This window comes from Eptatretus burgeri, chromosome 9 (assembly GCF_056783735.1).
Source record: "Eptatretus burgeri isolate ZD-2024b chromosome 9, Ebu_testis_v1, whole genome shotgun sequence".
NCBI lineage: Eukaryota > Metazoa > Chordata > Myxini > Myxiniformes > Myxinidae > Eptatretus > Eptatretus burgeri.
The window spans coordinates 692327-706823 of NC_140969.1; the positions used below are offsets into that span (position 1 = coordinate 692327).

General features: G+C 41.3%; 1 protein-coding gene across 4 annotated transcripts in view; it reads right to left on the bottom strand.

The window, feature by feature from the left end:
• The window catches only part of LOC147019400 (collectin-12-like), a 117109-nt gene that overhangs the window by 89005 nt on the left and 13607 nt on the right, over positions 1-14497 (bottom strand). For 2 of the 4 annotated variants that reach the window (XM_085893828.1, XM_085893831.1), the window contains exons 4-7: positions 10881-11147; positions 9134-9402; positions 2517-2597; positions 1770-1892 (exon numbers count right to left, since the gene is read on the bottom strand). In XM_085893828.1, coding sequence (XP_085749954.1) covers positions 1770-1892; positions 2517-2597; positions 9134-9402; positions 10881-11147 — 740 coding nt within the window. The remainder of the gene's footprint in view (positions 1-1769; positions 1893-2516; positions 2598-9133; positions 9403-10880; positions 11148-14497) is intronic. The other 2 variants (XM_085893830.1, XM_085893829.1) reach the window with 2 other exon arrangements.

Consider the following 14497-nt stretch of genomic DNA (forward strand, 5'->3'; position numbering starts at 1 on the left):
GTTCATAGCTCATTCCAGTTTGCCATTCTCGTCTCATTCCAGTTCGCTGTTTGCCTCTCATTCCTGTTTGTGCAGCTCATTCCAGTTCGCCATTCGTGTCTCATTCCTGTGTTTATCGGTCATTCCAGTATGCCGTTCTTCTCATTCCTCTGCTGGGGAGGCCAAGTGTTGTTGGTAAGCATGTGTTTGTTTATACTCATCAACTGTTCCAACCAACCTTCACAGTTTGACCTCGACTGGGCGAACAGTGACATCCATAACTCTATGTACTGTCCACCAGCAGAAAATTCCATCAGAATGACAGGCAAATGACAGGCGACAATGACATCAGAATGACAAAAGGTTTGTTTAAACACTATTCAGCCTTGCAAACTCGCCCTAAATCCGAAATTACGCAAAACATCCTTCCATTAAATGCCGACCCGGAGGAACGACGTCAGACAGAGCTGCAGACAGACTCATGGAGAATATTATAGTGCAGAACATACAGGTATAATAAACAGGAGCAATACGAAATCTTGGATCGGCAACAGAGGAAACGACCCAACCCACCCATCACATTAGTGACATGAACATTCAATTTCGGTTTTTCACGTCACTCATTTACCTGATGGACCCATCAGCGACATCGCCATGAAAATCCACCACCTCACAGAGACGTACGACAAGATGTGCGACCAGCGAGCTACAGAGGGAGATTCATTATCTTCGTCGACACATCAAAATGTATGAGGAAACCACTGTGAAAGAAACGGTGCACTGAAAGGCATATAGAATCGTTCAATATGTTGTGAAGTGGGGATTTGAGGAATCTTTCCCAAACCTTCTCATCCTACTGAGGACATTTCTCACCATGTGTGTGAGCGTTGCAGCATGCGAGAGGAGCTTCTCCAAAATGATACTGATAAAGGCCAACCTCAGATCCACAATGAGCCACTCTCGGCTCGGTAATCTAGCCATCCTCTCCAATGAGCGTGAACTAGCTGAGTCAATTGACTTTGAAACTGAGATAGCCGAGTTTGCCTTACTGAAGGCGAGGAAGATATGAACCACACAGACAGAACAACAACCGAATGCTTATTCGGCCAATGACGATTTGGAAAGGCGGAAAACAAAGGTGTAACTGTTTACTTGCAAATGCGCTGTCCTTGATTCGATTTGTGATGAAGTTATTTTTTATTGCTGCTTTATGATCAATTCAGAATGTGAATTATGAGGGGGCGGCATTTTGACATCTCGCCCCAAGCGACATTTTTCCTTCATACACCACTGGACCCCACCATGTCCTTGTTTCTCAGGATTGCAAGGGGTAAGGCTTTCTATGAACGCTCGAGTTCTCTCAATTTTTTATTTCGATAATTTTTAGCTCTCCCGGAAAGTAGTTCCAGGGAACTGATGTAGTCCTTCCGTTAGCAGTTATGGCATGTAGTCCTTCCATTAGTCTGTATGTTTGTCCATCCACAAACACAAGTTGCAACTTCTCTGAAACTACACACTAGTTCGATGAAACTTTATGACAACTTTCATCACCCGGTATGTACCAACGTTTGTTCACTACATTAAAAAAAAATAATCCATAGGTATTTACTCTCTTCTCCGTTAAATAGTTTGTGGGTTATCCACACCTACCAGTGGTTCCCTGGTTTTCTTATCCAGCCACTACCAGCTGAGCACTTAACGGTATTGCCCCTATTTTTATATGACAAATGATGTGTTCATTCATGGAGTAATACAAAAAAAAACTAAATGAAACAAAGGTAAAGGCCTACCTCCATGTTATCCTTGTGAATGCTCACAGTGAAGGTCACATTGTCGACCTGCACCGAGTGCTCATTGAGTGTTGATAATATGGCGTCAAAAGACTTCGCATTGTCCAAGGATAATAAAGAACCCTGCGACAATAGAAACACGTAAATGAGAATGTCCTCATGTAATGCTCTCCAAGCAACATGTCAGCTGAGATTTCTTCCTCCAGATGTAACTGTCACACAAACACTCCATGAAGTACCAAATCTGTGTGCTTCTAAAGATCATCACAGGCGAGCAAATCAAATAAGATTTTTTGAACATACCAGCAGGGGTACCGGGCATTGCATGGTGGTTACCCAGCGGTGATTGGTGCTATTCTCATCCATTTGGAAATTTGAAGAAAAAAAAATTCTCATTTTTTTTTTTGTGAGGGTCCAAAACACTTCCCTGGACCCAGTAAGGAATGGGTCGGGGATTATTACATATTACCTTTCACATCGCTACAAAGGCTTCGGTACGAGAGGTTTTGTTGTTTTTTATAATAAAAAAAACAAAAATTAAGCTTTTATTTCAAAAAAGATTTTCCGAGAACAATCACTGGCACTCACTGATGAACCTGAAAATTTGAAGATTTGTTTGGCCATCGATGAGAAAAATGACGACACACACACACACACACACACACACACACACACACACACACACACACACACACACACACACACACACACACACACACACACACACACACACACACACACACACACCTCTTGTGGTATAGATTGTATCTTCAAGAAAACGCTGGAGATTCCTTCTTGGTGTCGCAAATATTTCTTCAATTTTATTTCCTGTAAAAGTTTTCATAACAGACCTATTAACTTGATTTTGTATAAAGTTGTCCATAGCAGTCCTATTAACTTGATTTTGTGCGAAGGTTTTCATTTATAACAGTCCTATCAGCTTGATTTTGAGTGAAGGTGTTTTTTAACAGTCCTATTAACTTGATTTTTGTAAAGGTTTTTATAACAGTCCGATTGACTTGATTTTGTGTGAAGGTTTTCAGAACAATCCTATTAACTTGATTTCGTGTAAAGGTTTTGATAACGGTCCTATGAACTTGATTTTGTGTGAAGGTTTTTATAATGGTCCGATTAACTTGATTTTGTTTGAAGTTATATATAGCAGTCCAATTAACTTAATTTTGTGTGAAGGTTTTTATAACAGTCATATTAACTTGATTTTGTGAAAAGCCTTTTATAACGGTCCGATTAACTTGATTTCGTGTGAAGGTTTGTATAGTGGTCCAATGAACTTGATTTTGTGTGAAGGTTTTTTTTATAACAGTCCTATTAACTTGATTTTGTGTGAAGTTATATATAGCAGTCCTATTAATTTGATTGCATGTAAAGGTTTTCATTTATAAGAGTCCTTTTAACTTGATTTTGTGTGTAGTTTTTATAATGGTCCTATCAACTTGATTTTGTGTGAAGGATTTTATAACAGTCCTATTAACTTGATTTTGTGTGAAGGTTTTTTATAACAGTCCTATTAACTTGATTTTGTGTGAAGTTATATATAGCAGTCCTATTAATTTGATTGCATGTAAAGGTTTTCATTTATAAGAGTCCTTTTAACTTGATTTTGTGTGAAGTTTTTATAATGGTCCTATTAACTTGATTTTGTGTGAAGGATTTTATAACAGTCCTATTAAATTGATTTTGTGTGAAGGCTTTTGTAACAGTCCTATTAACTTGTATTTGTGTGAAGGTTTTTATAATGGTCCTATTTACTTGATTTTGTGTAAAGGTTTTCATAACGGTTCTATTAACTTGATTTTGTGTCAAGGTTTTTATAACAGTCAAATAAACTTGGATTTTGTGTGAAGACTTTTATAACGGTCCTATTGACTTGATTTTGTGTAAAGGTTTTTATAACAGTCAAATAAACTTGGATTTTGTGTGAAGACTTTTATAACGGTCCTATTGACTTGATTTTGTGTAAAGGTTGTTATAACAGTCCTATTAACTTGATTTTGTGTGAAGTCATGTATATATATATATATATATATATATATATATATATATATATATATATATATATATATATATATATATATATATATATACATATATATATATAGCAGAACTATAAACTTCATTGCATATAAAGCTTTTCAATTATAACAGTCCTATTAACTTGATTTTGTGTGAAGGTTTTTATAACAGTCGAATTAACTTGGATTTTGTGTGAACACTTTTATAACGGTCCTATTGACGTGATTTTGTGTAAAGATTTTTTATCACAGTCGTATTAACTTGGATTTTGTGTGAAGACTTTTATAACGGTCCTATTGAATTGATTCTGTGTAAAGGTTTTTATCACAGTTCTATTAACTTGATTTTGTGTGAAGGTTTTTATGACGGTCCTACTAACTTGATTTCGTGTGAAGTTATATATAGCAGTCCTATTCACTTCATTGCATGTAAAGGTTTTTATTTATAGCAGTCCTATTAACTTGATTTTGTGTCAAGGGTTTTATCACAGTCCCATTGACTTGATTTTGTGTAAAGGTTTTTATAACAGTCCTATTTACTTGATTTTGTCTGAAGGTTTTTATAACAGTCAAATAAACTTGGATTTTGTGTGAAGACTTTTATAACGGTCCTATTGACTTGATTTTGTGTAAAGGTTGTTATAACGGTCCTATTAACTTGATTTTGTGTGAAGTCATGTATATATATATATATATATATATATATATATATATATATATATATATATATATATATATATATATATATATATATATATATATATATATATATATATATTTATATATATATTTATATATATATATATATATATATATATATATATATATATATATATATATATATATATATATATATATATATATATATAGCAGAACTATAAACTTCATTGCATATAAAGCTTTTCATTTATAACAGTCCTATTAACTTGATTTTGTGTGAAGGTTTTTATAACAGTCGAATTAACTTGGATTTTGTGTGAACACTTTTATAACGGTCCTATTGACTTGATTTTGTGTGAAGATTTTTATCACAGTCGTATTAACTTGGATTTTGTGTGAAGACTTTTATAACGGTCCTATTGAATTGATTCTGTGTAAAGGTTTTTATCACAGTTCTATTAACTTGATTTTGTGTGAAGGTTTTTATGACGGTCCTACTAACTTGATTTCGTGTGAAGTTATATATAGCAGTCCTATTAACTTCATTGCATGTAAAGGTTTTTATTTATAGCAGTCCTATTAACTTGATTTTGTGTCAAGGGTTTTATCACAGTCCCATTGACTTGATTTTGTGTAAAGGTTTTTATAACAGTCCTATTTACTTGATTTTGTCTGAAGGTTTTTATAACAGCCCTGTTAACTTGATTTTTTGTCAAGGTTTTTATAACGGTCCTATTAACTGATTTCGTGGAAAGGTTTTTATAACGGTTCTATTAACTTGACTTCGTGTGAAGTTATATATCGCAGTCCTATTAACTTCATTTCATGTGAAGTTATATATAGCAGTCCTATTAACTTCATTGCATGTAAAGCTTTTCATTTATAACAGTCCTATTAACTCGATTTTGTGTGAAGGTTTTTATAACAGCCCTGTTAACTTGATTTTGTGTGAAGGCTTTTATAATGCTCCTATTAACTGATTTCGTGTAAAGGTTTTTATAACGGTCCTATTAACTTGACTTCACGTGAAGTTATATATAGCAGTCCTATTAACTTCATTGCATGTCAAGGTTTTCATTTATAACAGTCCTATTAACTTGATTTTGTGCATAGGTTTTTATAACAGTCGTATTAACTTGATTTTGTGTGAAGTTATATATAGCAGTCCTATTAACTTGATTTCGTGTGAAGTTATATATAGCAGTCCTATTAACTTCATTGAATGTAAAGGCCCGGTCACACCTTGACGTTTTAGCCAGCGAAGGCAACGTATTAAAATGTATAACTTAGGCATAGCGCGTTGCACGCATCGCCAACGATGTCGTGACGTAGCCTATTAAAAGGCTGACGCACAACGATTCGAATCATAACTGCCGTAGAAATGGAAGTGTCAACATCGCGGTCACACCTTGGCGATCTTGCCAGCGTATGCCGACCTAAGAAAAATGTGTCTAAAACGTTGGGGGCACGTCAAATACGGTATGAGTAAGTTTGGTATACATGAGTACAACGCTAAAGTACGCTATCATACGTCGTAGTAAGTAGAGTACGTCAAGAAATTTTAAACATGTTCAAAATTTTTGGACGTACTCGGCGTATGACACACGTTCCGCATGCGATGGGGATAAGTTTTACACACGATATGTGGACGCTTACACACGTCCACAAAGGCTACTTATAAGCTACTCATAAGTCGAAACACGTCGCGGTAATGTCTTTTTTACGCAAAACTTATTTCTAACTTATGTTTGACGTGCTTTGAACCAATTCTTTACGTAGTCCCAACACACATCGACGTATGTAGACGTATTCCAATGACGTCCTCCGGGAGACAAAAAAAAAAATTATCGTGTTTCTAGCTTACAACTGCCACATAAAGACGTGTTCCCAGCGGTTTTGCGAATTGGTATATAAAAATGCTGCTCATAAAAGGGGAACCCAACAGTATTTTCGAGTCCTTTTTGAGTCGATGTCCATGTCAGCAGTAACAGTATCAGTATCAGTATTAGTAGTAGTTTGTTCATGTTGGCAGTAGTAGGTGAGTGTGAGGGGGAGGGTGTGGGTTATGATGGATCGTCCTTGCGTCCGCGTGTCCACGGGTAGGAGACATCTTTTCACCATTGTTCGAAGTTCTTCGCGGCTAATTTTTTATGGGGCTTTTTCAACAATGAGCTACAGCTTGTTTTTACGATTTAGGTCTATTCATAACGGGTTGGACAAATGCACAATGAACTAATAATGTGCATAGAGTGCTTTGATTACTTATAGATACGATATACCAACGAATAATTATCGTGAAGCCGGCGTTCACAAACTATGCCCAACGATAGCCTAACTTATCCATATCGTGCGGCAGTTTATCTTTGCCGGTGACGTAGGGTTTGCTATTCATAGGCTGCCACTCAACGATTTAAATGGCTGCATCTCCACTATTGAAAGTAGACGCTTGCGCTCAACAATTGGATTTTTTTACACTCAACGGCTTTTAAACGGTACCACTCAACTATTTTCATTGTTTACAATGAATGATTTAAATTGCTGTCACTCACCTTTGTTTTTTGACGCTGGGGTTTTGAAATTTGAAGCGTTTCTTCTGAATGTGTTAAAACGCTCAAACTCGACTATTTTAAATAGACGCTGCCGATGGACACTTGGAATCATAGCCAAGCTGGACATCGAAGTGTGAACATCCTCGTCATGCCGAAGAAAAGTTTGAAGAATGCTGCAAATAAGTGTCCTGGCCGTGGCCGTGGACGCTGACGCAAGGACGATCCATTATACCGACGTCTTTCAGCCTATGAGTAACTTAAAAGTAACGTCTGTCGATGTGTGGCAACGATCGCGTAACGTGCCAACAACACGTTAATCATAGGTTAGAAATAAGTTTTGGGTACGCTAAACATTACCTCGGCGTGTCTCAACTTATGATTAACTTATAAGTAGCATGTGTTGACATCTGTCAACGATCGCAGACCGTGCATACAACTTGTGGCCAGGGTAGCGGAACGTGTGAGTCATACGCCGGCATACGTCGTGAAATTTCAAGCATGAAAAAATTTGAGGACAACCAAAAAATACAACGTTTAAAGCCAACGTACAACGACGTATGGCAGTGTTTTTCAGCGTGCTCTCAATGTTATCAAAACTTACCCATAACGTATTCAACGTGTGCCAGCGTTTTAGAAAAAAAATTCAAAAATCGGCATACGTTGGCTGAAACGTCAAGGTGTGACCGGGCCTTAAAGGTTTTCATTTATAACAGTCCTATGAACTTGATTTTGTGGAAAGGTTTTTGTAACGGTCCTATTAACTTGATTTTGTGTAAAGGTTTTTATAACGGTCCTATGAACTTGATTTTGTTTAAAGGTTTTTATAACAGTCCTATTAACTTGATTTCTTGTGAAGTTATATATAGCAGTCCTATTAACTTGATTTCATGTGTTTATATAGCAGTCCTATTAAATTCATTGCATGTAAAGGTTTTCATTTATAACAGTCCTATTAACTTGATTTTGTGGAAAGGTTTTTATAACAGTCCTATTAACTTGATATTGTGTGAAGGTTTTTATAACAGTCCTATTAACTTGATTTCGTGTGAAGTTATATGTAGCAGTCCTATTAACTTGATTTCATGTGAAGTTATATATTGCAGTCCTATTAACTTCATTGCATGTCAAGGTTTTCATTTATAACAGTCCTTTTAACTTGATTTTGTGGAAAGGTTTTTATAACAGTCCCACGAACTTGATTTTTTTGGAAAGGTTTTTATAACGGTCCTATTAAGTTGATTTTATGTGAAATTATATATCGCAGTCCTATTAACTTCATTGCATGTCAAGGTTTTCATTTATAACAGTCCTATTAACTTGATTTTGTGGTAAGGTTTTTATAAGTCCCACGAACTTGATTTTTTGGAAAGGTTTTTATAACGGTCCTATTAAGTTGATTTTATGTGAAGTTATATATTGCAGTCCTTTTAACTTCATTGCATGTAAAGGTTTTCATTTATAACAGTCCTTTTAACTTGATTTTGTGGAAAGGTTTTTATAACAGTCCCACGAACTTGATTTTTTGGAAAGGTTTTTATAACGGTCCTATTAAGTTGATTTTATGTGAAGTTATATATCGCAGTCCTATTAACTTCATTGCATGTAAAGGTTTTCATTTATAACAGTCCTATTAACTTCATTGCATGTAAAGGTTTTCATTTATAACAGTCCTATTAACTTGATATTGTGTGAAGGTTTTTATAACAGTCTTATTAACTTGATTTCATGTAAAGGTTTTTTTATTTATGGTGCTGTTATGTTCAGTGAGGTTGATTGTTGTCTATTCATGTGTTGTGATGCAATGCACGCTCGTGTCGCATTCCCTTCCACAAGGATGACAATCAATTAAAAGGTTCTGAAAAACTTATGAACATTTTCTGTTGCTAGTAACAGCTTGACTGAGTATATTTTGCTTTATTTGCTGCAAAGCTTCTTCCCACGATGAGGTCCACAATCCCCCTCCCCCTGTAACCAACCCTGACCCGCCCTCTCTTGCCGTCCCACATCCAAAGCAGTGAGAAGGAATTTTTCCCAAATGTCTTTTCAGATGCCGCGATGGAATTCCACACTCATTGGGCAAGAGTACATGACATTGAATAAATGGTGATGGATTGCTGTGTACCTGTATGACGGCACTGTTGTACTCCAGTGCATCCCTGTGCATGCTTTCCAACAGCAGTACGTTGCGCAGTAACCCATCGTGCACTTTCATCCAGATCTCGCCCGCCTCACTCTGCGCCCACTCTAGGTGTTCAATGACAAATTCCAAAACCTGCAGCGCGTTCGCTTGCTCAACCAGTGAGGTCTTAGTCCAGGCCAGATCCTGCTTAAGGTGAGCGTTTTCCATCCACGTGGTTTTCCAAGGTGGGCCCCCCAGCATGGCTTGTGCAGCTGCACCAGAGAGTGGACAGACAGTATTGGGTGGAGAGTCGTCGGGGAAGTACTATAGGATCAGACGTGGTTTTATGGTTACATGATACCGCGGTGTTTATATAATTATGTTCACATAACGGTGGAGAAGAAAAGTCTGGCTTATGTGATTTTTACCCTGAAATCACGTGGGCCATGTCAGGTCAGGTGTGGGATCATGTACTGGAGCAGTGCATCGGACCATGTCAGGTCAGGTACAGGATCATGCGCCGGAGCAGCGTGTGAGACCATGTCATGTCAGGAATGGGATCATACACATGGAGCAACCCATCGGATCATGTCAGGTCAGGTATGGCAGCATGCGCCGGAGCAGCGCGTCGGACCATGACCCAAGTATGGGAGCATGCACCGGAGCAGTGGGTCAGGCTATGTCAGGGCATGTATGGGAGCATTCGCTGGAGCAGCACGTCAGGCCATGTCAGGTCAGGTATGGGAGCATGCGCCGGAGCAGCTCGTCGGGTCATGTCAGGTCATGTATGGGAGCATTCGCCGGAGCAGCTCGTCGGGTCATGTCAGGTCATGTATGGGAGCATTCGCCGGAGCAGCACGTCAGGCTATGTCAGGTCATGTTTGGGAGCATGTGCCGGAGCAGCACGTCAGGCCATGTCAGGTCAGGTATGGGAGCATGCGCCAGAGCAGCGTGTCAGACCATGTCATGTCAGGTAAGGGATCATACACATGGAGCAGCCCATCGCACCATGTCAGGTCAGGTATGGCAGCATGCGCCAGAGTAACTCGTCGGGCCATGTCAGGTCATGTATGGGAGCATGTGCCGGAGCAGCGCATCAGGCCATGTCAGGTCAGGTATGGGTCATGGGAGCATACGCCAGAGCAGCTCGTCGGGCCATGTCAGGTCATGTTTGGGAGCATGCGCCAGAGCAGCGTGTCAGACCATGTCATGTCAGGTAAGGGATCATACACATGGAGCAGCCCATCGGACCATGTCAGGTCAGGTATGGCAGCATGCGCCAGAGCAACTCGTCGGGCCATGTCAGGTCATGTATGGGAGCATACGCCAGAGCAGCTCGTCGGGCCATGTCAGGTCATGTTTGGGAGCATACGCCAGAGCAGTTCGTCGGGCCATGCCAGGTCAGGTATGGGAGCATGTGCCGGAGCAGCACGTTGGGCCATGTCCTGATACTTTCATGAGGAAACGGACAATGAGCATCGCATGACGTATTCATAACACCACATCTCACAGCACTCTCAGTACCAGAGTAGCATTCAGACATCAGATTGATCAGTTTTGGTCGCACCCCACGAAAACCAAGAATCCTCCAGAGGGCATCCCGATTAACTGAATCAAACGCTTTACATAGATCAACATAGGCTCATGAGCTTCAGAGAGTGAAAAGTCCTCATTACATGATTCATATGTGAATGTGAGTGATGTCTCCGCCATCATATATTTATATATATATATATATATATGTATATACCTGAAATGTCCTTGTGAGTATCTGTGATGCTTTGCAGTCTTTTGGCAAACATCTCCAATTTGTCTTTCAGTTGCAGAATGTCAGCATGCATGTCGCTCAGGGAGCCCTTCAGAGCCAACTGTTGCCCATGAAGCTGTGTCAACTGACTCCTCTGCCAGATTAAATCTCTGTTCGATTCGTCCATCTCCGACCGCACTTCGTCAAGCAGCGCTCTAACCTCCGCCAAGGTGTCCATTTCCCGCTGCCATTCGCCTTTCGTGACCTCACCTGGAACATCCCATGCCCTGACATCAGCCCAGCGGATCCAACAGCAAATCTGTACGTCATCTACAAAAAAGGATCAAATGATGAACTGCAAACTCGCTATCACATCATCCTGAAAAACCCAACAACACCACCTGTCTTTCTTGGTGGAATGAACATCGTTGTCATATGACAAAGTTACCACTCCAATGGTGTACACAGAAACATCGATCAAAACGATTTAGACAGAAAACAAGGATGGAGGGGATGGAGGTGAGGAAGGGGGGGGATACCCCAAAGAAGGGGGGGCAGGATACTCCAGCGACAGAAAGGGGGGGGATACTGTTGTAGTGGAACAATTGTTGGGTCATTATTGTTCAGGAGTGTGCTGGCAGCACGGCCTAGAGGTGTGCACACTCACTTAGAAGCTGTCTAGCTTCGGTTTGAATCCCAGCCCAGCTATAAACTGCCATCCCGGTGTTTCACAGACAGGGTGAATCATCAATGTGTGTACCATCATTAAACGTGGCGTCCTATCTGCCGGCATTATTTGCTGGACGTTAAATATCCCATGGTATATTTTGTGAAGAGTAGGTGAGCTCTCCCCGGCACACTAAACAAATCACAAATTCCTGCCCGAACCAGCAAAGGGCATTGCATCAGTCGCACAGCAGTACCCTCAACCAATGATGGTAACCTGCAGCTTTGTGCTTTTTTTGTTGACAGAGTCAATTGGCTCGTGAAAGATGAAGAACACAGAACCAATCAGGATGCAAGAGAACAAAAGGAACAGCAGAAAAAAGAAGGCGGAAATGTAAACAGCAGGTCCGAGGGAGAAGATAGAGGCAGACTGACACCAAGTGATGTGGATGAAAATGAGAGGTCGGGAAGGATGCAGTGGGTGAAAAACATGGATACAGAAGCAAACTTTCAGGAAGGAAAAACTGGAAATTTGGGAGGTTGGGGTGGTTTAATGGGGGTAGAAAAGATAATGGTTTTGGATTGTGGATGACCTGAGATGATGGTGAACAGCTGTGTTGAAAATATCCTTGTCAGGTCAGGTCAAGTAAAGCCAGTTGAGATCTGGAACTTTCTACAGGTACCATGTAAGCCTGGACTAACCTGTTTCATGGTCTGGTTGTCGGCGACTAAACCGTCTCCCCCACCAAGTTTCATGGTGAAGAGGGTGTTTGAATATGGATACCCAGGTCAAGTAAAGCCAGTTGAGATCTGGAACTTTCTACAGGTACCATGTAAGCCTGGACTAACCTGTTTCATGGTCTGGTTGTCAGCGACTAAACCGTCTCCCCCACCAAGTTTCCTGGTGAAGAGGGTGTTTGAATATGGATACCCAGCAGGATGAAGAACAAAACCTGTCAAAGGGCGGAGGAGCTCCTTGTGAGCCAACGGCCATCCACATGTCATGCCCAACTGTGTCCCCAGCTGTCCTCCTGCAGTTTGGTGACTTTTTATGAGGAGGTTGGTGGCAGGACTTGCACTCCGGCCACCATAAAACACTTCACTCCACAAAACACAAGAAAAACGCCAATAAATCTGAAAACCCACTCCGTGGGAGTACCTCCTGTGCAGCTTCCCTCCGCAGGGCAGCTCACCAGATGACGGGAATGGGGCAAAGCCTTTGGGACCCCCACTCCATGATGATTGGAGGAAAACCACAGGGTAACCTTCCCGGGTCAGATTGCGGTGGTGTGTGTCAAGGTGGTACTGACGTGTAGTCCACCAGACGGCAGTCTACTTCGGTTAACCTGAGAAAGTCCCTTCGGGAGAGTGCCTGGATGTCCTTATCCCCAAGAGAGGATAATCACCTGTCTCTGTTATCATCTGACCTCAAGCGTTTGAACATCGGTATTGCAGCACTCTCTGAGGTTCGGAGACCGGATTGCGGTGAGATCATGGCTGATGGTTACACCAACTATTGGTCTGGTCGCTCTGATGGTTACCATGCCCAAGGAGTTGCTGTAGCTGTGTCCAATAAGCTGACTACAATGATAATTGAGGTAAAACGGTAAACGAGCGTATTATGAGAGTAAGGATTCGTCACCAATTGGGAGTCATTTCCCTGGTCTCTGTATATACTCCGACTGAGGCGAGTGACCTCACCGTGAAGGACGCATTCCATGCCACGCTCGAGTCTGTGGTTCATCAGTGCCCTAGGCGAGATACTATTCTCCTCTTGGGGGATTTCAATACATCGAATGGAACTCATAAGGATGGTGATGAGACATGTGTTGGTCCCCATGGGTCTGGAACTGTGAACGAGAATAGCACTAAGTTCCATGAGTTTGCAAAAAGCCATGGACTGTGGGTAGCTGGTTCATGGTTTCAGCACCAACTGGCTCATCGCTGGACTTGGTATTCCATCACTGGTCATGAGGCAAAGGAGATTGTCCATGTGCTCATTGATAGTTGCTGGGGGATGACCCAGAAATGCAGGGTTTACCGGAGTGCTCAGGGATGGTACCATCCCAGCCTAGGCTGGATGTTGGCAAGATCAAGGATGAGAGGGTAGCTGAGGAGTTTGCGAACAGGCTCAGTCGGGATTTGGGGGGTGTGGGTCCTTTGGGAGAATCCTAAAGAGTTGTGGAGTGCCTTCAAGACCACCATCCTTGATTTTGCGGGTAGATGTCTTCGAACTCACCATGGGGCGAAGAAGAATTTTGCCTGTCAAGGGACACTGGATACCAATGACCAAAGTCGCAGGGCCAGGCTGAATGGCAGGGCTGAGCTGTTCAGGGAGTTGAAGTGCAAAACTGCATGTGTGCTGAGGGTGGACAAGGAGGCCTATGTGCGAGGAATCTGTGAGGGGTAGAGCATCACTTGTGGTCAAGTGATTCTCATCCTGCTTACAGGGGAATTCAAGCATTGCGTTCATCCATGCCCATCCCTCGCTGTACTGCAGTTAGAGCAGAGGGTGGTGGCTCTTGACAGAGAAGTACAAAGTGAAGGCCCAATGGCCAAGTTACTTTGAGCGGCTGTATCAGCCTGACCCACCAGCTGTGAAGTTGGATGTCAGCGGTGTTACCATCCCCATTGCTGACCCTCTAATCAACTGTGGTCCACCCTCGCTTGTGGAAACACAGGTTTCGGTGAACCGGTTGAAATGGGGTAAAGCTCCTGGGGTCTGTGGCATCCATGCTGAAGTTCTCAAGGCTGGTGGAAATGCTGCACTCATGTCATCGCATGTAGTTCTGTGCTCTGCCTGGAACACAGGCATCATACAAACTGACAGGGCCTTGTTGTCCTTCTCTGGAAAAAGAAGGGTGATCGCCAGGACTGCAACTTCCAAAGGATGATGCTATCTCAGTGCTGGGTAATGTCTTTGCTCAGATAATTCTTGAGAAGGTTCGCCACCA